Source organism: Sus scrofa, chromosome 9 (assembly GCF_054392235.1).
Source record: "Sus scrofa isolate SSC_HxYL_T2T_F1_AM1 chromosome 9, Sscrofa_HxYL_maternal_Yorkshire_Landrace_v2.0, whole genome shotgun sequence".
In the NCBI taxonomy this organism is placed as follows: domain Eukaryota; kingdom Metazoa; phylum Chordata; class Mammalia; order Artiodactyla; family Suidae; genus Sus; species Sus scrofa.
Window position 1 is genome coordinate 98,431,282 of NC_139391.1, and position 20,804 is coordinate 98,452,085.

A 20,804-nucleotide genomic window follows, 5' to 3' on the forward strand; every position below is an offset into this window, starting at 1 on the left:
GATTTATCTCCTGTTACATGTGAATACAGAAGCTCAAGTTCACCTTCATGGGCAAATATCCTCAAAGTGAAAGCCAGACTAAAAGTTCAGCTTGCCTCTCTGGATCCCTAAATTCATTTAGATTTTGGTTTCTGAGGGTCCTTACTCTCTTGCTAACATATTGATGTATTTAAAAATATTTTAAATTGTTCTAATTATTTTCAGTGAGAGGGCTGGTCACAGTGTCAATTGTGTCTGAAAATAGATTTTTTAAGAGTCTTTCAAAATAATTTATTCTTATAATAAGTTTGTATTGGCATGAAAGGAATGGGGGATCCTTTATGAATATTAAATGGCAAAAAGACAACATCATAGACTAGACATTTATTAACCCCCTTACACATATTTACCAGGTACTCGGTAATGTGAGATGCTATGTTTCACTGAAGATGATACCACTAGGTATATGGAAAGGTTCTTGGATTTCCAAGATCATTTACATCGTTTGTAGATATAAATAATACATTCAGTAAAGATGGTTTAAACCAAACGCTCATACCCAACTGGGGAAACAAAGCAAATCATTATTTTAAAAAGTGATATTTTAGCTTAATTTATAGACTAGACAGAGGGAGATGTGTGGAAGTTCATTTTAGGTAAAGAGCCAAAGAGCATAAACAAAGGCGTAGAGATAAAAAATCATGGAATGGCTTTAGATAATTTGTGTTGCTTTGTATGTTTGACTAGACCATGAATAGTTTTGAGGACCTGGATGATGACAAGAATGGAAAATATGCTGAGGCCAGAGCAAGAAGGGCTATGAATTCTAAGCCATGCAATTTGAGCTTAAATTTACTAAGCTATGGGACTGAAAGTTACTAGTAGATGTGCAAACCTCTCAATTTTGTACACTTTAAAATGTGTCATTTATAGGAGGTATTAATATGAGTCTCTCTCTCTATATGAGATTGTTCTGATAGTAGAATCAAGACTTAGCTAAATTCTAGCAATTATAAAGAGGGACAAACAAGAATGCGATGAAGTATGGGAGTGTCGAAAAAGTACAATTTCTGATGATGGCTTGATGTTATTTACAATATTACTATCTTCCGTTGCCTGGAAAATTTTATTTTCTGAATAGGTTTGAAACCACATGTTGGTTTTTCCTTCCATGACTACGATTCAAGCCTGAGGCACAACCCCAAGGACACAATGTTTAGAAACAAATTTCTCCTTTCATTTTAAAGGGAAAAAACTGAGCTGGTTCCTGTTCAAATAGTTTAGGTCGCTTTTATCATATTTTTTAGGTTATGATATTAATTTAACACCTCTAAATTTCTTAGGCCACCTCATTTTATTAATAAGAAAAAGAATCATTAAATGTCCATCAGAATTTGTGGTATCAAAATTCAAGGTCTACTTTATAAATGCCAAGGATCACAAAATTATCAAAGGTCTCTAATAGGCATGCAACAAATGACTAATGTAATTTTTATTTCTGAACCTGAGATGAAAAATGAGAAAGTGTTTCTTTCTTCACTCTAGTACCAATACCTCATTAGGATCTGGTCAGCATGTGGAGAAGTGACACAGCTGAGGCTTTCTAAGGCAAAATACATTAACATTACAAATGAAACTTCGACTGAACCTATCTCAAGGAGCATTTTCTCTCAGAGGTATAGTAAGAATTACATTAGCAGTGCAGTTATTAAGCTCTGTTGAATAATTCTGCGTTTTAGAAAAGGAAAGTGACCTTTTGTATCTCTCAGGGGGGTAATAGCTCTACAGATACATTTGAAATAAAACAAATTGGGACAGGACATGAGATTTACAAAGATAGGTGGGGAAATTTGGTATTCAGTTAAAAATTACAAAGTATCTTGAACAAGGCATTTCATCTTATTAGGCAGATGTCTGACCTTTATTACTTCCTTTATTGTCTGTTATAGGTTGTAGATGAGAAATGAAAGACAGAAAAATGCTGTTGAAAATTCTCAGTTTTGTACTGCTTTGAAATATGGGCAGCATTTGTAACATAAGCTCAATAATTAGTACAGCAGTTATTTTCCTTCAATTATCAGAGTTACCTGTTTTTCACATTTTGACATACTTGAAATCTGGGTGTTTCCTAAAAAGCAATGTTGAAAGAAACAGGCTCCAGTTCCTATGCTTTTTAGTGGTCATTATCTTTGTGAATAACATTATAGTGGTATGTGGTAGCTGCTTGAATTAAGTTTGCATCTGTAATGTTGCTTTAAATGTTTTAAAAAGAAATAACATTGCAATACAGAACTAAAAGGAAACATTATTGTATACAAGGAAGGACTACTAAACGCCAAGCTGTGAACTCAGAGGTAGCAGAAAACTGCCAAATCTTTTGAATATATTATGGCATTTCAAAGCCAGGAATGATTATATGACAGATTAATGGTCTTAAAGGATTATTACTCAGGTGCCAATCATTTGTTTAAGTTTCTGGATGACTTTCAAGAGAAGGTAATTTATTTTCAGTTGATGGGTAATTAAATTAAGGAAAAAGTCAAACTATCAGCTTAACCCAATGAGAAATGCAAACAAAACCCTAACATTATACTGCCCATCTTAAAGGTGCCCAAGAGGTCACGATCACAAGCATGGTTTGTAAAAATCCACTCATAAGACTCAAAATCAACTCAGAAGACTTAGCGGGGTGACACAGGAACTCAGTATCATTTCGATGACACAGAACGTGCTATCTCCAATTACATGAGTAAAAATAGAGTATCATGAGCATGAAAGCAACTTAAAATATATTTAATTTAGTATTTTGTTTCTAAAAGCATAAATACTAAGAAGCAAATGGTAATCACTAAGATCCAAGATAGATTTACTGGCTCTAAGTTACTTCACACTAATACAATATTTTCTTTTGATGTGGTTGTTAAGTTTGAGCTAGGATGAGAAATCTATGTTTCAGCAGGACCCCTAACAAATTGTATTCTTGTGGACAAAATGGAGAAATATGGCCTAGATTAGATTGTGTGTTGAAAGGTGAATGACTGCCAGCTTGGGTCTGGTGAGTACATTGATGGCAACTGGAGAGAGGTTTCTTAGTGGCTCATGGATGACTCTTTCCTAGGCCTCCTTCCATGCAGTGTAATTTGTTGGTAACTTGAATACATGGAAAACTTTCCTATAAGACTTGCAGTTGTAAATATGTAGCAGGGATAAAAATACTTCGGATCAAATCAGTATCTCTAAAAAATTTTGACAGAGTAATGGACTGAATCCATTAAGATTACTTTTTTTTTTTTTGACTGCACCCGTGGCATGGAAAAGTTCCTGGGCCAGGGATTAAACCCCCACCACAGCAGTGTCCTGAGCCATAGCAGTGACAACACCAGATCCTTAACCTGCTGAGCCTCCAGGAATCTCCCTAATTTTAAAAGATAAATATAAAATCCTGCATCTGGGTATATAAAGCAATCTTGTTCAGATAAGCTAGTTCATCATTACTAACCATTTTGTTATACCTCTCTAAGCCTCAGCTTCAATAAGTGTAAAATGGGAATAATAGTACTAGCTACTTAACAATTTGAGGTAAGGGCTCAGCACAGTGCTGGCCCATTGTAAGTGTTCAACAGTTGCCACTACTTTCCCAGAAATCCTAGGATAGAATCCAAATTCTGCCACTTACGAGGTACTTACCTTGGGTAAGTTACTTTTTCTTTCTAAACCTAATTTCCCTCATTTGAAAATAGTACTTACCTCACAGGTCATTGTCAGGAGAATTGAATGAGACAAGTGAGGCCCTCTTCAAGGTGCTTGGCATATGGTGAACTTCTAATGAATGTTAGCAATTACAGTGAACATTAGTTCAACTTCCAGAAAATCCACCTGGACATTAAACAGAAAAAAAAAAAAAAAAAAAAAAAAAAAGACGAAAAATACAAAAAACTATTGCCTTTCTCAAATATTATACTTTTCTATTACTGACTAAATCTATGCTATTACTTCAGTTTAAATGTATCCTCTTAAGAGGAATATTGGAAAATTGAGGGGATCGTAAAATCAAATCATGTGAGAAATGATGGCAGCAATTGGGGACGTTTGTCCTAAAAAAGAGATGATTATGATGGAAGAAGCTGATGGAAGGGTTGTCGCTGAAGGAGGAACAGGGCTTGTCCTGTTTGGGCCCCAGAGTTAGAACTGTGATGGTGAGACAATTTTTTTTTTTTTTGCTCCCCTAAAGAAAGACTTTTTTTTGCTGTAGCACGGCTGCCTGGAAAGGTAGGGATTTCTCAGTCACAAGTTTTTTTTTTTTTTAAGTCCAAAAAGTCATTTGAGGGAGATTTGTAGAGAGGATTCGGGGATTTGAGATGGGATTTGGCTCAGTGATCTTTAAAGGCCAATCCTTTCCTGAGGTTCAGCTGTTGACTTCTTTACAGTACTTAACATTTAAAACCTTTAAAAAAATCTGCATCCAGTCACCTAGTCTTTTCTTCCAAATTATTCGACTGAAGCCTCTCACGCTAAATAATAATTGCAGATCCCTGACCTTTAAGGACTAAAATTTATTTCCTTCCCTGTTCTTATCTGAGGTATCTGGGTAAATGGATTTGCAGAATCTTTGCATGCCAATCATACTTGCATTTCTTTTTGGGGACAAAATGATTAAAGAATTGTCAGGTCACAGGATTTCTGATGGCTCAGCTTTAGTTGCTAGCAATGCTCCCGTCCCAACTAATATCAATATTAGCTAACAGGCATGCAAATATTGAGTATATAGTTCACAGACAAGCTTGTTATGGCAGAGGATTCTTAGAAAAATGTGTGTCATGGGGAAAAAATTGTATTGACATTTAGTATCTCACTCAGCACAATATTTTGCTTCCAAGTGGTTTAATTTTTCTTTGATTTTTTTGTTCATGCCTCCTGGCCTTAGAATTATGTGTTGAAAAACTCAAAGACCAGCTCTCTGCTTTTGTATTGATTAACAAATAAATCATGAGCAGCTCTGAAGGACAATGAAGGGAACTCCCCAGTGGGTACAACCTTACAGTAAGCTTTACCAGGAAGGTGACATGATGTTAGATCTTTACCAACTCATAGGTAAAAACTAAAGGTCTGGTCATATGGTGAAGGAGTTGGAAAGAACAGCATTGGAGGCTTGCTATAAGGAGGACTGGGGAAGAAATATGTGGATGAATCTCTTGAAATGTGCGTAGCATGGGGGAATATTAATGTCCCATGTTAATTTTCCAAATGTTCAATAAGCAGGTGAACCAGATGACTCACTGTTGGTGTCAGTCAGCTGCTTTCCCTAGTGACCCTACTGTGTCAATGAGCTCATAAACAATGGCCCATCATAGCAGTGATGATCATGGCACATGCCTCATAAAAAAATCGATTGCCTCTCTCTGAGACTGACCTGGCTCTGCCACTCTGGCTAAATGCCAACCAGCCAGCAGTGGAGACCAGTAGGGAGCTCCCGATATCATATAATATATTGAGAGGGTCAGCCTACCTGCTGTTTGATTATATTGGTTCCCTTGGACTGTGGAGTGAACAGTGTTTTTTCCTCACAGGAATAAGCATACTCTAGTTATGGTTTGTTTTCCCAGGCAATTATGCTGATTCTGTTGCCTTAATACCTTATTTACATTATGCCTTATTACATCATGTTATATTACAGAATATTGTTTTTAATCAGGAGACTCATTTCACAGCAAAATAATAACTAAGAAAATGTTCTTGGGCTTCACTGGTATTTCCATAAAACCTTCACCCAAAAGCACCTGGCTTATGGCATAGCAGAATGATCTAAGGAACCGTTTTACTGTGTCAGCTAGGAAGTAAAACCCTTTGACATTAGGGTGGTATCCTTCTGCATAAAATTTATCCGTTGAACTAATGACTGATACATGATGCCGTTTCTCTCCAAACTAGGACGCATTGGTCCAGAAATTGAGGAATAAAGTGTGGATGGAATTTCTCATTATTACACTTGATGACCAAAGCACAAAATTTTCCTTCCCAGGTCCATGTCTTGCTAGTTTGGAGGTCTTAGTATTCAGTGGACAATGTTCCACAAGGGGAGACAATTGAACTGCAAGTTGGGATGTTAAAACGGCATTTGGCTTTTTTTTTTCCCCAGTGGACCAGGAAGAAAAAAAAATTTACTATAGTGGTTTACTATAATTTTCTAAGATTCCTCTGGAGTACCTCCTAGTGTTATAATATCCAGTGCAAAGTTAATATCCAGACTATAGTAACCCAAATAGCTAGGTTCATCAAGGTTCAGACCACTTAGGAATTAAGTTTTGGATTAGCCTACAAGCCACAGCACTATGACCAGCTGAGGTGCTGCCTGAACACAAAGGGAACTTGGAGGAAGACAGTTATCAATACCAAAGATAATCTCAGAAGCATTTGCAGAAATGAAAATTGTTGTCCCTGCTCATATTTTCCTCCTTTCTCTTCTATGTCTATAATAATATATTGATGGTTTTCTTCTTTTGTTTCCTTATTTTTCAAAATTAAGAAATATTTACTGTCTATAAAACCTAGTTTTTGTCAACGTAAGTGGCTGATAACTTTAGTATGCATTGAGTTGTACTACTTTTAAAAATGATTTTTAAGGTAACATGCAGTAACATTGACTTTTTTTGGTGTACAGTTCTATGGCTTTTAATGAATATATAGATTTGTATGACCACCATCACAACCCAGATACAAAACAATTTTATCACCCCTGCCAAAATTTCCCTTTTTGTAGTCCCACTTTCCTACCACCACCCCTCACCCCCTACAAATGCTGATTTGATTCCTATCAAGGCAGTTTAGTCTTTTTAACAATGTCATATAAATGGAATCACACAGTATATATGCTTTTGAGACTGGTTTCTTTCCCTAAGCATAATACATAGGAGATTCATCCACGCTATAAGGTATGTCAAGAGTTCACTCCCTTTCATTACTGAATAATAATCCCCTAGTTTTTAATGTGTGGTGGATGGGTGGTAGTTCACTTTATAATTTTTCTGATAGATTTTAGGATATCACGCTGAGCTTGTCTCTGAGATGGAAGAGCAATGAGTATCACCCAGAGACGGAAGCTTTAATACAGAGATAAGAGTGTTCATGCATGTTGAGTAACAAGAGGGTGGACAGCTGCAGAATTGCAGTTTGACTCATTTGTCTGCAGTCTGTCCCACTTTCAGTGTGCTTTTCTGAATTAAAGAGGTGAGGCAGCTAAAACATTTCCAAGACTCCCTTGTAGCTAGATCCTACATTAAAACCAGTATGCTGAGAAAATGTACTCACACAAGACTCAAAAGGAGGGAGTGAGCAACATGAGATGGCAGCTGCATGAGTGCAGATTAATTCTTCTGGCTGATGTGGCATCTGGGGCATTTGGTTCTTCTGCTCTAGTAGATGCAGAGGTTCGAATGTTTAGTTCTTGGCAGCACATGCACTGAGTCTTATGTGAAGGCTGAAGAGGAGTTTGCACTACAGTAGTCTTGTGGGTGGTAGGGTACCACTCCAAGCTGTCTTTTACCCAGCTGCATGGATCCAAGCTCTGTTTACTGGCCTTCCAAGAAAGTCTGTAAGGTACCTAATGCTGCATAGCAAATCCCTTTCTCCTTAAACTGGATAAAGTGGATTCTGTTATCTGCAACTGATTTTTTGTTTCTGAAGTGAGAATTTTGGGATTCCACTCAAATTGATCTTTTAGAAATTATTCAACCCTAATTGCTGTGTCTGAAATATTTAATATTAACAATACAAAATTGTTCTCATTTATGGTGATCACATAGTGCACTCATGCATGTAACACTATTTAGTAAGTGCCAGTGTACTAGATCTGAAGATATAGCCATTAAAAGCAAACACAAACTCCATTTCAGTTTCCATTTCAGTGAGTAGAAACAGACAATAAGTAAAATAGGCAGCATCCAAGATGATGATAGCACTCGGGAGAAACATAAAGCAGGGAAGGGAGATAGGGAGTGATAAAGATTTTAGAAAAGGTGGCTAGTGCTTACTGGGAAAATGACATTTGAGTAAAGACCCAAAGGATGAGCATTCTGGACAGAGGGAACAAACAAATATAAAAGCTTTGAGGTCTAAGCATGTCTGGTGGGTTGAAGGAACAGCAAGAAGGCAGGTATGGCTGGCCTGCAGAGAGTGAGGTGTCTTTGGGATCATAAAGTTAAGGGCAAACAGGTACTAACATTTCATACTGAAGACTGACATACAAGTAATTAAAATATATATGTGAATATATATACAATTTTTTCTTGATTATCAACAAAATGCAAATACAAAATACAAAAACTTTCAGAGAAAACTCCTAATCTCCCAGGAAGACATTGGACCCACCCCTCCCCCCCACCTCCTCCTGGGGGTTTTTGGATTCTAATGGAAGAAAAACTATATAAGCAATTTAAGAAGGGAATATTTATAAAGAGATACAATTATAGCAATAAACATGGTGATGTTTTGGGTACATTAACTCATTATGCATATTAACCCATTGGGTACCAAGCCTATAGTGTTAGGTATTATTAGCTCTAATTTATAGATGAGGAAACCGAAGCCCAGAGAGATTAGGCAACACATTACACAGCCATAAGTGGTGGAGTCTCAGTTGAAAAAGGAAGTTTGTTTGACTCCACATTCTTCTAATTTGATCCTTGAAGGATATGGGGAGCAAGGGAGATAACTTACTGGTGAGAGGCTTTCCTTGACTTAGAGATAGTAAATCAAGTTAACCTAATTACCATAATTTAACTTTTCCACATATGCCCTATTTTCTTTTTTTTCTTTTTTCTTTTTTTAAGAGCCACACATGCAGAACATGAAAGTTCCCAGGCTAAGGGTAGAATTGGAGCTGCAGCTGCCGGCCTATATCTACCACAGCCACAGCAACACCAGGTCCAAGCCATGTCTGTGACCTACGTCACAGCTTTTGGCAATGCTGGATCCTTAACACACTGAGTGAGGACAGGAATTGACCTACAAGTAATCAAAATATGTATGGGAATATACATACAATTTTTTTCCTGATTATCAACAAAATGCAAAAACAAAAATACAAAAACTTTCAGAGAAAACTCCTAATCTCCTGGGAAGACATGGAGATTCTAGTCAGGCTTGTAACCTGCTGAGCCACAATGGGAACCCCCGTTTTCCATTTTTTGAAACATATGTTCTGTTCCTTTTTAGAATCCTCTCCATTTGTCCTCCCCAAATCCCCATTCTTCTTCTCCCACACTTATTTAAATTATGGTGACCGAGTTAATGGATAATAGAATATTGTAGAAGAGCTTAAGTATCATATTCCTTTTTATACCCCAGCTTTCTTGTTTTTAAAATTTGAGGTAACATGTATTTTCTGTAGAACAGTTGGAAATGTGGAAAAGTGTAGAGAAATAGAAAAAAAATCACTCATCTCATATTATTCAGAAAACATCCATTATGATTTTAATCATTTGGTCTATTTTTTTCAGTCTTTTTAATGTGAATTTTAAAACCTAGTTAAGATCCTATTCTATGTAATAATTTAAATTATTAAACATTTCAAAAATATAGAAAAACACAGAGGGTGAAAAAACAACCTCCTAGATGTGTGAGTCCTAGGATCAGACTGCATGTAAGTGAAATCTCACACAATATCTTGCAGAGCAAGTTGTGCCTTTATTTTCTTACCTATAAAGTGGGAATAATAAAAGTACCTACTACATAGGGTTGTTTGAGGGTTAAATGAAGTAGTGCTTGTAAAGCTTTTAGAACAGTGCAGGTAACTTTTATTAAGTGCATAGTAAGTATTTACTATTATAACAATTATCACTCCAAACACTCAGTAAAAACATTGTTATGTTTTATCATATTGTTTCGGATGTTTCCTCTTTCTTTTCTTTCTTCCTTTCATCCTTCTTTCTTTTCAAAAATAAAAGTATTAGAGGTACCAGTGAAGTCCCTTTTATACTTCCCAATCCCGCTTTCCTGACTTTTCCTCTGGGCAGTCACCATCCCGAAATTTGGTTCATACTCTTCTGTTCATGTTTTATACTTTTACTATACTGTATGTATCTTATTATATATAAATTTTGTATCATGACTTTCCCCATTTAATTGAAAGCATTTTCATAAAAGTGTATCCCTCTGTCAGACACTTTTCTTAAATATTCTTTGTGTTGGGGTAATACATGGTTATGTATCAGTGTTTACTTAACTGTTTCTCTAATATTAGATATTTGGTTTCATTTATTTTCTTTTACCAATAACAGTGGTAAAACTTTTTGTTCTTAAATTTTTGTATACATTTTTTTTTTTTTTTTTTTTGGACCCACAGCATAGGAGGTTCCCAGGCTAGGGGTCAAATTGGAGCTATAGCCACTGGCCTACGCCACAGCCACAGCAGCACGGGATCTGAGGTGCCTCTGCGACCCTACACCACAGGTCACCACAACACCAGATCCTTAACCCACTGAGCGAGGCCAGGGATAGAACCCACATCCTCATGGATACTAGTTGGGTTTGTTAACCAATGATCCATGATGGGAACTCCCTGTATACATCTTTGATGATTTTTTTCAGGTAGGACTGATTGGCATCAAAAGATAGAAAATTTTAAAGTAATTCTTAATGATTATAAAAATATAAAAATAATATATAATAATTATGAAAAACAGCTCTAAAATGAAAGAGAAAAGCATCTGTGTGCCACCATTGAGAAATTAATACTGCTAACAGGTTCATCGTCTTCTAGCCACATTCTTCCCGTAAAGTACAATGAAGGCCCCCCTTTTCCCCAACATATCATACTTAGGAATATGCTGTTTATTCAGATTTATATAACATTATATAATCACATTTCCTTACTTTGCTTCCTATTCTCTGGAAAACGTAATTTTTAATGTCTATACAATACTATGTTGTGAAAGAGCATAATTAATTTAGCCATTCCCCTATTTCGGGGCACCTAGCTTATTTTATTTAATTTATTTATTTTTTTGGTTGTGCCCATGGCATGCAGAAATTCCTGGGCCAGGGATCAAGGCTGTGCCACAACAGTGACAATGCTGTATCCTTAACTGCTAGGCCACTAGGGAACTCCTAGATTATTTCATTTTAAACTCTATTAGACAATAGTGAGTATCCTTAGAGAGAAACTATGTGCTCCTTACTTATAAGTTCCTTAGAGTCCTGGAAATAAAATTACTAAAATAAGGATAAACATATTAAAGATATAATACAATTGTCAGTTGATTTCCAGAAACACTTGTTTTCTTGTGTATAACCAACAACATAACGTTTGCTAAAATTATTCTCTTGCTAATTAGATAAAGAAAATACTTCCCCCTTTTTTTAAATTTTGACTGTTTAAAATTGCTTTTTTTTTTTCAAAAAATTTCTTACCTGGATTCATTCAGATTTTATTTTTTCTAGGTTTTGTGTGCTTAGGCAATCTTTAATTTTTTTTTTCACCAAAAAACTTCAAAATAAAAAAGAAAATAAAATCCATGTGTTTACCATCACTGGGATATAGCTATGACTTTTGTTGATTTTTTTTTTAGGTTGCAGATGTGTCTTGGATCCCACATTGCTGTGGTTCTGGCATAGGCCAGTGGCTACAGCTCTGATTAGACCCCTAGCCTGGGAATCTCCATGTGCCAAGGGAGCAGCCCTAGGAAAAAAAAAAAAAAAAAAAAAGGCAAAAAGACAAAAAGACCAAAAAAGAAAAAGGAAGAAATCACAGAAGGAAATGTTGCAATATTTGAGTACACAAAAATGACAATCTTCTGCAAAAAGGTCACCAGGAACAAAATTAAAAGACCACAAACTGAGAAGAGTATTGTGGCAATATGGTGTGATATATAAAATTTACAAAGGTTGCTTACAAATCAATAAAACAAAATTGAACTTCTGTGGAAAAATGGCCAAATAGTGCCAGTGAAAAATTCACACACATTGACAAGAGAAGGAAATATATAGCCTGTAAACATATGTGAAAAATTACTGTTACTGAAAACAGCTCTTTTGCCCCTTCCCTATCTGCCCATTCTCATTACCCTCTAGCCCTAAAAGAACCTGATTATAGAAATGAGATCACTAGGCAATTTAACTTAACTTCTAACTACTGAATGCAAACCATACTTGGTCTAACCTGCTGATTCTTTTCCCAGATTAAAAGAAGTAAGAATGAAGAATTAAGGAGTTAAAGAATAACTAGCTCTCAACTCCCAGAAGATTCTTTCCCTTCTTTCTCTTTAGAAACTATCATGGCTGAGCAGAATCTGGGGAATTGGTTCTGGGACAGGAGTCTGCCTTCTCCTCAGGTTGCCAGGCTTCTGATTAAAGCAACCCTTTGTTTAGACCAACACTGCCTCTCAAGTATTGGCTTTGGAGTGATAAGTAGCCAAACCTGAGTTCAGTGACATTACTAATTATAAAAATAATGTAGGTTTAAAAAATAATAATAAAATAGCATTTTCCTCTTCTACCAGAATAGCAAATATCCGAGGTATTATACTCTAGAATGCTATGAAATAAATACCCATAATAAACTGCTGATAAAAATTAACATAAATATTTTAAAGGAATTTGTGCACTATAAATCAAACTTTAAAAATGCACATAGTATGTAATTCAATTATTTCCATTCTAGAGAGACATCATAGAAAATTAAAAGGAGATATGTGTGCGCAGATTATGTACTAGGGCATTCATTCTGAATTATTAATAATATTGAATACTTGAGAAACAGTGCCTGATATCCAATAGTAAGTTACATATATCCAAACAGTAGAATACATTACTTAAGCTGTGCTGTCAGACTTTCATGGCTTGAAAAATATTCATGTTAAGGAAAAAATAAAAGCAGGTTACAAATTATAATTCCAGATTTGCAGTACACACACAATTAAGTACCAGGAAGGAAAGTCCTCAAGATGCTAATACCATTAATAATGTCTCTTGGTGGTAGGATCCCTAGTGATTTTTATATTTTTCTAATAGTCTTCAGTATTTTCCAAAGTATTTACACTAAACATGAATTACTGTTACACTCAGAACACACACTAACACATACACAGGAGACAGAGGGGAGAGAGAGGAAGGGAGGACTTTGACATGTCTTGTGGAAATCTTTATTAAAAAGCACATTAAGGACAGTGCCACAGATAAATTCAAGTTATATTGAGTCTGCCAAGCAGATTTCTCCAGGTGCTCGGTTATCGGAAATTTGGGTGCTCCTGCTGAACTACAGGATAACTAGCACATTCACAGAATTTTGCACGAATGAAAGGGCCCTTGAGATCCCCGACAGTGACAGTGTTCATCTTGCTCACCACTTGGTGCCCACCACCCAGTTCAGTATACTTTTAAGTGAAAGAGAAAAGAACTACACTCTAGTCATTATACAGATGGAGAAACCGCTTCCTCCAAAACAAAAGGGCTTACTTGCCCAAGGTTACACGTTGTCCCCAGGAAGGAACACCACCAGCAGCAATAATTAGGGCTACTAGTACTTCCAGCACGTACCGCTTCCCTCCTCGCTAGGCACTCTTCAAGTGATTTTGAGCATTGATGTATATAGTCCTCACAACAACCTTATGGGTTAGGTATTTTAATTATTTTCATCTAATCGGTGAGAAAACTAAGTCACAAACTGCACTTTTATTTCATTTCCCCCGTCCCCCGCCATTTCATGCAAATCCTAATAACTCCAAAATTCGATCTAACACCCGCCAGCTTGGATCCTTAGGAAGGGATGCTCCTGGCGCGCATCTGTGTGACGCGCGAAGTAAGAAGATTTTAAAGAGCCGCCGGAAAATAATGTCCCTATGTCCTGGATTTTACTCTGGCTCCCCCCATCCCCCCGAAGCGTCCCTCCCCGTGGGCCAAGGGAACTGGGGGTGGGAGACACTATGGGGACACCCCGGCCTCTCTCGCCCTTCACCGCCTATTGAGGCTCGCGTCCCCAGCGGCCGCGCAACCCCCCACGACCCGCGGGGCTGGGCCGCCCGCTTCCCGCCCCGCCCCGCCCCGCCCCGCCCGCACCACCTGCTCCCCGGCTCCCGCGTCCCCGCCCCGCGTCCCGCCCCCGCGCCGCGCCCGCGCCCTGCGGTCCCTCCCTCCGGCGTGACGGGAGCACCGGCGCCGGCCGCCGGGGCGGCGAGCGCAGGCGAGCTGTCAGCTGGCCGACCGGCAGGGGCCGAGCGACTGGCCAGCAGAGCGCGCAGCCCTCGCGGCCCGGGAGCCGGAGCGCGCCCCACCCGGGGAGGCTGCCTTCCAGCCTGCCAGCTGACCGCCCGCAGCGGGACAGAGATGCTCCTCGGCCAGGGGCCGGCGCGGGGGAGGGGCCGGGGGCGGCGGGCCGGGTCTCCCCACTGCGGGCTCCTACAGCCTTGGAGCCCCGCCTGGATCTGCTGTTGGGCGCTCGCCGGCTGCCAGGCGGCCTGGGCTGGGGACCTGCCCTCCTCCTCCTCCGGCCGCCCGCTTCCTCCTTGCTTGGAGGTGAGTCGCACCTGGTCTTTTACCTGGAGTTTGCGGGAGGGAGAAGAGGAGTGAGGGTTGTGCTGGTTTATGGCTCTCTGCGGACGCCTCTTTCCTTCCCTGGAGGAAAGGGCTTTTCATTGGTTTCCAGGACTGAAGTTGCCGCCTCGGGAAGCTGGCCGAGAGGGTGTGAGGCTCTGCTGTCGCTGGGGGGATGCTTTTCGCGCTCCAGTGTTTTGAGGGCTCTGAAGGACTTTGCGGCATCCTCTTAGAGTGTCAAGCTTGAGGGACCTGGGGCTGAGAGAGCTTTCAGAAAGGGGAGGGGACTGGGGAAGCCCCTTGGAGACCCATCTCTTCACAGCTTTTCCAGAAGCCAGCTAAGACCCCCCCCCCCCCCAGGCTTCCCAGTCCCTCCCTCCCCCTTTCTTCACTCCCCCTCCCCCTCCCTCCACTCCCCAGTATCTACAGACCACTTCTTCCTACTCCTCTGCACTCAGCTTGCTGATAAGGCCCCAGGGACTTGCTAAGCCAGTGTGTGGTGTCACTTGGCATCCTTCTGCCAAAACATGGATGTGAAGTAGGAAGAAAAAAACTGTGCACTTAGGGAAGAGGTGGGTTGGTGATCTAGGAAATTAGAAAAGACTGAGTGCATATGCTCCTTTTGGTAGAAGGAGTAGAGTGCATATGCATCACCTGGTTGAAGCATTGCCGCTGTGTATTTTAAAGTTTGAGATTATTATTGAGAGCCAAAATGATAAATTATGGGGGGATGAGATTTTACTTCTGCTTTTAGGGGAACTGGACTGGCTGTGCGAAAAATTTATAGGGGGTGTCATCTGGTGCTTGCATAGGATGTTTGTCTTTCCCTTTAGTGTTCCAGAAAGTGTATCCTCTTAATGAAAATCAATGTGGGGAAGGAAGCACCATTTCTGACCTACTTTGAGTGATTACATTGAGGAGGATATGAGGAATAGATACCGTTTTTAGTAAGATTGCTAGGAATCAGGGTGATGGGTCATTTTAATTGCTGTAGCAAAAGTGGGTTAGCCAATAGCCCCTCTGGGAAGAAAGACCAGACCTTGTTTTTTTTGTGTCACTTTGGAATTTTACTCAGGCTTGATTTATAGAATGTCTGTGTCTAGACATCCTCCATGGATTTCAACCTTTCTCTCCCACCATCCCAGTCCCAAGAGAAACTGAAATGAAAAAATCAGATCAAAGGCACGTGTGTGAGCACACAGTAGTGTTGTAACTGGGGAAATCAGGGCAGGATCTCAACGAACAGCTGTGTTTAGTTTCAGAGTTTATTAGTCTAATCAGTTGTTTAATCTGTGTTCTCCTGTCACCTGGGAATAGTCCATTCCATATTTTCACAGAAAGCTCCTTCTTGGGCATCTTCGGATGATACACTTGTAGCAGGATAAACTTAAAACCTTGCATCCTGCCTCCAATCCCAATATGCGAAACCTGTGGTTTTTTTTTTTTTTTTTTTTTTTTTCCCTGAAGTGGAAAGTCTTAAGATTCTTGTAAAATTAATTCTTAGTAATGAAGACTCGAAACAGGCCTAAGTCAGGGCCAGTGGAGGTAATGTTACAGCTAGACTGATCCTTGATATGGTCACATGTTCGACACATGTATACCCAGACAGAATGGAGTAAGAGTCTGAAATCTAGGGCAGAAATACTGAAACCAGAGGCAAGGAGATGATGGCTGATTCAGGAAGGCTGTGTTCACTTAATTGTACTGACTTTAGAAATTGCATGTGACTCAATTTCTTGAGGTTTCAAGCCTTAATTTATAGAAATAAAATATTTAGGAGAATGCTCCTGGGCCTGCCTGTGGCTAGTCGTGTTTTTAGAAATGGTGATGCGCAGGTCCATTTATATTCTTCCTGGTGCCTGACAAACACTTGTAGGATGATTGACTGGGAGTTGGAGGTTCCTTTGGACATCAGAGGGGCCAAGTGGTCTTTCGAGTGGGGGTGGAGCTGTATCTGCTCCTTGGCATCTGGTCTAACTAGCTGAATTAATTTATGGAATTGATCATTGTTTTCCTCTGACATTGTTTTCAAGAGAACATTGAGAAGAGGAGGTTATTTTTCAGGCTTTGAGGGGGAGGGTCTGCTTATGCTTATGGATATGTAGAGGGCTTTCTCTGAGACAGGGCTATGGGCCAAACTCCCATGAACAAAGACATTGTTAAAGTAACTATTTTGTGGGCACTCCTGCATGTTTATCTCTTTCTACTCTTCATTACCACTTTGTGGGGAGGGCAGTGAGAGCTGTGAAAGTGAGGGGGTCTGAGGCTGGAAACTAAAGCTAACTCTTGATAACAGGAGAGAATGTTGAAGGGGAAATCTGCAGGTCTTCTATGCCTCATTTTCCCCGGTAGTTTCATCCTCACTTATCAACATTTTTATAAAGTAGTTAAGTGTAACTAAGTTACACAGGCTGTCATTTTCCTTGTCTGATTTTGGAGAAAAGCTGCACCAGGAAGAGGAGGAGAAGCAGAGAAAATTGGCATGGGAGTGATCTAATTATGATTACTTGAGTTCAGAAGAAAAAAAGCAAAACAAAAAAAACAGCTCTTCTGAAAGACAACTGAGATAAAGTTTCACTTAATGTTCTTTGCTGAGGCTGGGACTTGGGAGTGAAACTCATAATACAACTTCCTTTGTCAAAATCATTGGACTATGGACCATAAAAGGGGAGAAAAATGATTACTTTGGAATGTTCAGTTCAGGATCCAGTCAGCAGGGTGGACACTCAAGCACACAGGAAGGGGAGACAGCATTAAAAGTACAGTCTTTGTACCAGCAGTCTAAGGACAATAATAGGATGTAGCTTTGGGAAATGGTGTTGAAATTAAAAAAAAAAAAAAGACTGGAAATCAGAAAGTATAGAATTAATTTTCTGTAGACTTTTTATGGGGGAGTTTATGAAGGGTAAATATCCTCTGGCTTTCTTAGTATCTATTTTTCACTTATAAGATGATAGTTATAAAAGGGACCTGCCTATATTTATTGTGAGGATGAGAAGGAATATGAGTGAAAGGGAAAAAGCTATATAAATACGTGAGAGGTGGTGATTGCTAGATTAGTAGACCTAGATCCTGATATTTCTGGAAGTGTCTATTGTGAGCCTTCAGAGTTCAGAGGATAGGCTTATCCAAGAGTTGAATGGAATTTTTGACTCATTGAATAATAGGACCTAATAGGGCTGCCAGAGGGAAAAAAGGTAAAGGCCAACAGATGATTCAGAGCTGGAATAAAGTATTAGAAGACAGAGTGCATGAGATAAAAATGCATAAAAAGAACAGAACTAAGTGGATCATGTATGCATTATTTAAATTTGGAAAATTAAATCACGAAGTGGCTTGATTTTAGTTCACTGCTCTAAGATCCTACATAATACGATTCTCCTGGTCTCTGATTCTTGATTGAATGATGACTGTTTTGCCAACAGCTTCTATTTCACAGTTATTGAGTTTAAACTGTGTGCTGGCGAAATGTCAGCTGATGTGAAATTACAAATTAAAAAAATAAAATTTAACTGTGTAAGGATGAGAGAGATACATAAACTGACAATTGCGGTGAAGTGATTTGGTGCCAGGAGAGAAGAAAAGAGCCATAAATCTAGTGGATGGAATCAAAAAAGGCCCTGGAGAAGAAGTGAGTGAGACCAGAAAGATGAGTAGGAATTTGCTACACAGACAGGTGTCAGATGTGAGTGTAGGCTAGTTTAGGGGAAAGACATTTCTGGTGTAGAGCACAGATCAGCAATGGCAGAAGCACACAACAGCATTATGCTGTCACTGGTCATGACTAGAGTGCTGCTTGCTCTGAGGAGTTTCATGAGAGATGAGTCTGAGAGGCAGGCAGAAGTCTGATTATAGGGGACCTTCTCTCATGCCAAGAAGCTGGCCTTCATTTGGTCGGTGCTGGGGACCAATAGAAAAGATTTAAAAATTAGGAGGAATAAAATAGCCTTTAATTTGACAACACTATGGAGGTTACGTTAGAGGGGTGGCAAATAGAAAGAGGTGAGACCTGCCAGGAGCAATTGTAATAGTCCAGGTAAAGGATGACAGGACCTCAATGGAGGAGTAGCAACGAAGGTGGAAAAGAGAGCCTGATGTTAGAAGATAGAATTGACAGTGGTGGACATGGAGGATCAGAGGGATGGAAGGTTCTTCTTTGACTGGAGGATGGTGCCTCTAACCTCCATGGAGAGGAGCATGAGGAGGAAGGGATGAGGAACTTGGCTCCAGAGAGCTGACTTTCACAGAGTTAAGTAGGAAGTTCATGGTCAAGGCCATAGTCTGAGCTGGTGTGGAGATAAGGGAATCACTTGAATGAAAGGCCTGGTTGACACTGCTGAATTGGATGAGGTCATCCAGGGAGTGAGAACAAAGGATGAAAGATAGAACTTGGGTTTAACCAACATTAAAGGGGGCAGAAGCCAAGCAGTACCTGGAGGAGACGAATAAGGAACAATGAGTATAAGGGAAATGCAACAGTGCACATATGGGAAAAGGGAGAAAACCTTTGATGAAGAAAGGGGTTGGTTGTGGTGTCGGTTGCCCAAAGAAATTTGAATAAGATGAGGATTGAAAAGAGAGGGTTGAACTTGACAGTTAGTTCCCTGGTGTGCCAGAATGGTTCCTGTGACGTGGTGGGGATGGTATTAACTGGGAGGTGAGGCAGTGGTGATAGAGTGGACTTTTATTATAGAATCCTCCAAGATTTGGTGAGAAATTGGAGCTTATAAGTCCATGTAAGTCAGGAGACTTGGAAATGGTCATATCTTCTGTTTCAGACTTTGATTAGTTGAGAAATAACCTTTAACCTCTCTGTAGGAAGTCTCTGAAGGTCATGGGCTGTGGGCGAGGGGCTCAGAGGTTCTAAAGCCACACTGTGGCCGAAGACGTTAGCCTCTGTTTTCAAGCAGTTAACGTAATTAATCTTGCCTGTTTTGCTTGTGAAGGTGAATTTTCCATTTCAAGTTCTTATGCTCAGAACCATTTCTCATGTTTTAGGCAAATGTGAGCAAGTATTCACACCATCAATATTTACAATGTTAAACCAAGAGTTGACAGATCTGTGAAGTGTCATATTTTAGCGCAAGGGATGGAAATAGCAAAGGCATAGTATAGAGTGGCGCATGTTCCTATTGGAGTGTATTCTTCAGCAGTGCTTTGGAACTTAGAGGAATTCTTGATGGGCAGAGAACACCAGTTAAATTTTGGTTGCCTTTTCCTTCCCCTCAAAGAAGCCATGGATAATTCTTGTTTCTTTTTGCCTTTAAAAACTGAAATTGTATGTAATATTTCAACATTAAACACATATTTACAATGTACTTAGGTGTCAGGTACTAGCAGTAAAATGTTGCATAAAACATGTGGCCCCTGCCTATATTGAGTTAGATAGTCTCATGTGGGTAGAGTCAAAACAGTACCACATATCAGGTAATTACATTCAACATAAGTTCTCTGATGGAAAATGATGCTGTAGCGTATAGCCTTTCTAGTCTGATTTGGGTGGGAGGGATTCCCAAAGAAAAGATGTTTTAAGCTAAGACCCAGAGAATGAAGAAGGGTTTGTTGGATGAAGGCCATGGGTGGTGGTGGTGGAGCATCTCATCCAGAGTAAGCCTGCTAGCCTACACAAATTCTTAGCATCTCCTCTAACCGTTCCGGGAGCACTAAAGACAAGATGTCCTTTCTCTTCTCTGGAATCCAGTCCCAGCCCATGGGCATACCTATGCTGTCCCATAAAGTCTTTGCACACACAGGCCCACCCTTTATGGCTGGGTGAGTTGTACCCAGCTGTGGGGGCATGTAAGGGCTGGAATCTCTCCAGTGCTGTGTATGCCTGGCCAGCTACCCTTGCACAGGTCTGCATCCATCCAGAGGAAGAAGGACCTTTTTTGATTCATATGCTCAGAGAGGGCACCAATTTTCTCAGTTGCTCATAGGTGCCTTTTTCTTCACCAGAGGCTCTGAATACCTGTCCCCCAACCCCCCATATGTTATGAGCTCATTGAGGGCAGGAATTTCGTCATCTTATTCATCAAACAGTGATTAAATACGTTTTTGTTTAAGGCATTTTAGGGGCTCAAAAATGAGTAAGGTACAGGTGCTCTGCTCTCAGAGCACTAATCAGGGCCTTGAAAATATAATGGAGTGTCTTCCATTTATTCAGCTATAGAAAGAAAGTGATCTTCGTAGTGCATTTAATCCTAATTGACACCTTCTCTTTGTTGTACCAGATTTAAGACCGAAACAAAAGCCCAGTGATCAGAATATATTGAAGGTTATTCTCTAGTCAGTTTATAGCTGTG

The 20,804-nt window shown here is 39.6% G+C and overlaps 1 protein-coding gene and 1 long non-coding RNA gene across 7 annotated transcripts in view; one reads left to right on the forward strand and one right to left on the reverse strand.

Annotated features, from left to right (window-relative positions):
- The window catches only part of LOC146400046 (uncharacterized), a 31,357-nt gene extending 16,619 nt beyond the window's left edge, over positions 1-14,738 (reverse strand). The window contains exons 1-2 of the long non-coding RNA XR_014816001.1: positions 14,508-14,738; positions 3,727-3,855 (exon numbers count right to left, since the gene is read on the reverse strand). This is a non-coding gene — a long non-coding RNA (uncharacterized LOC146400046). The remainder of the gene's footprint in view (positions 1-3,726; positions 3,856-14,507) is intronic.
- The window catches only part of ELAPOR2 (endosome-lysosome associated apoptosis and autophagy regulator family member 2), a 221,335-nt gene that overhangs the window by 15,304 nt on the left and 185,227 nt on the right, over positions 1-20,804 (forward strand). For 3 of the 6 annotated variants that reach the window (XR_014815970.1, XR_014815971.1, XM_003130217.6), the window contains exon 1: positions 14,163-14,484. The exons of 2 other annotated variants lie outside the window; for them this stretch is intronic. Coding sequence is in view for 1 of the 4 variants with exons in the window: in XM_003130217.6 (XP_003130265.3) it covers positions 14,296-14,484 (189 nt within the window). In the remaining 3 variants the exon portion in view is untranslated. Of the gene's footprint in view, positions 1-14,162; positions 14,485-20,804 lie in introns of those variants that run through there. One more of the 6 variants, XM_084977242.1, reaches the window with a different exon arrangement.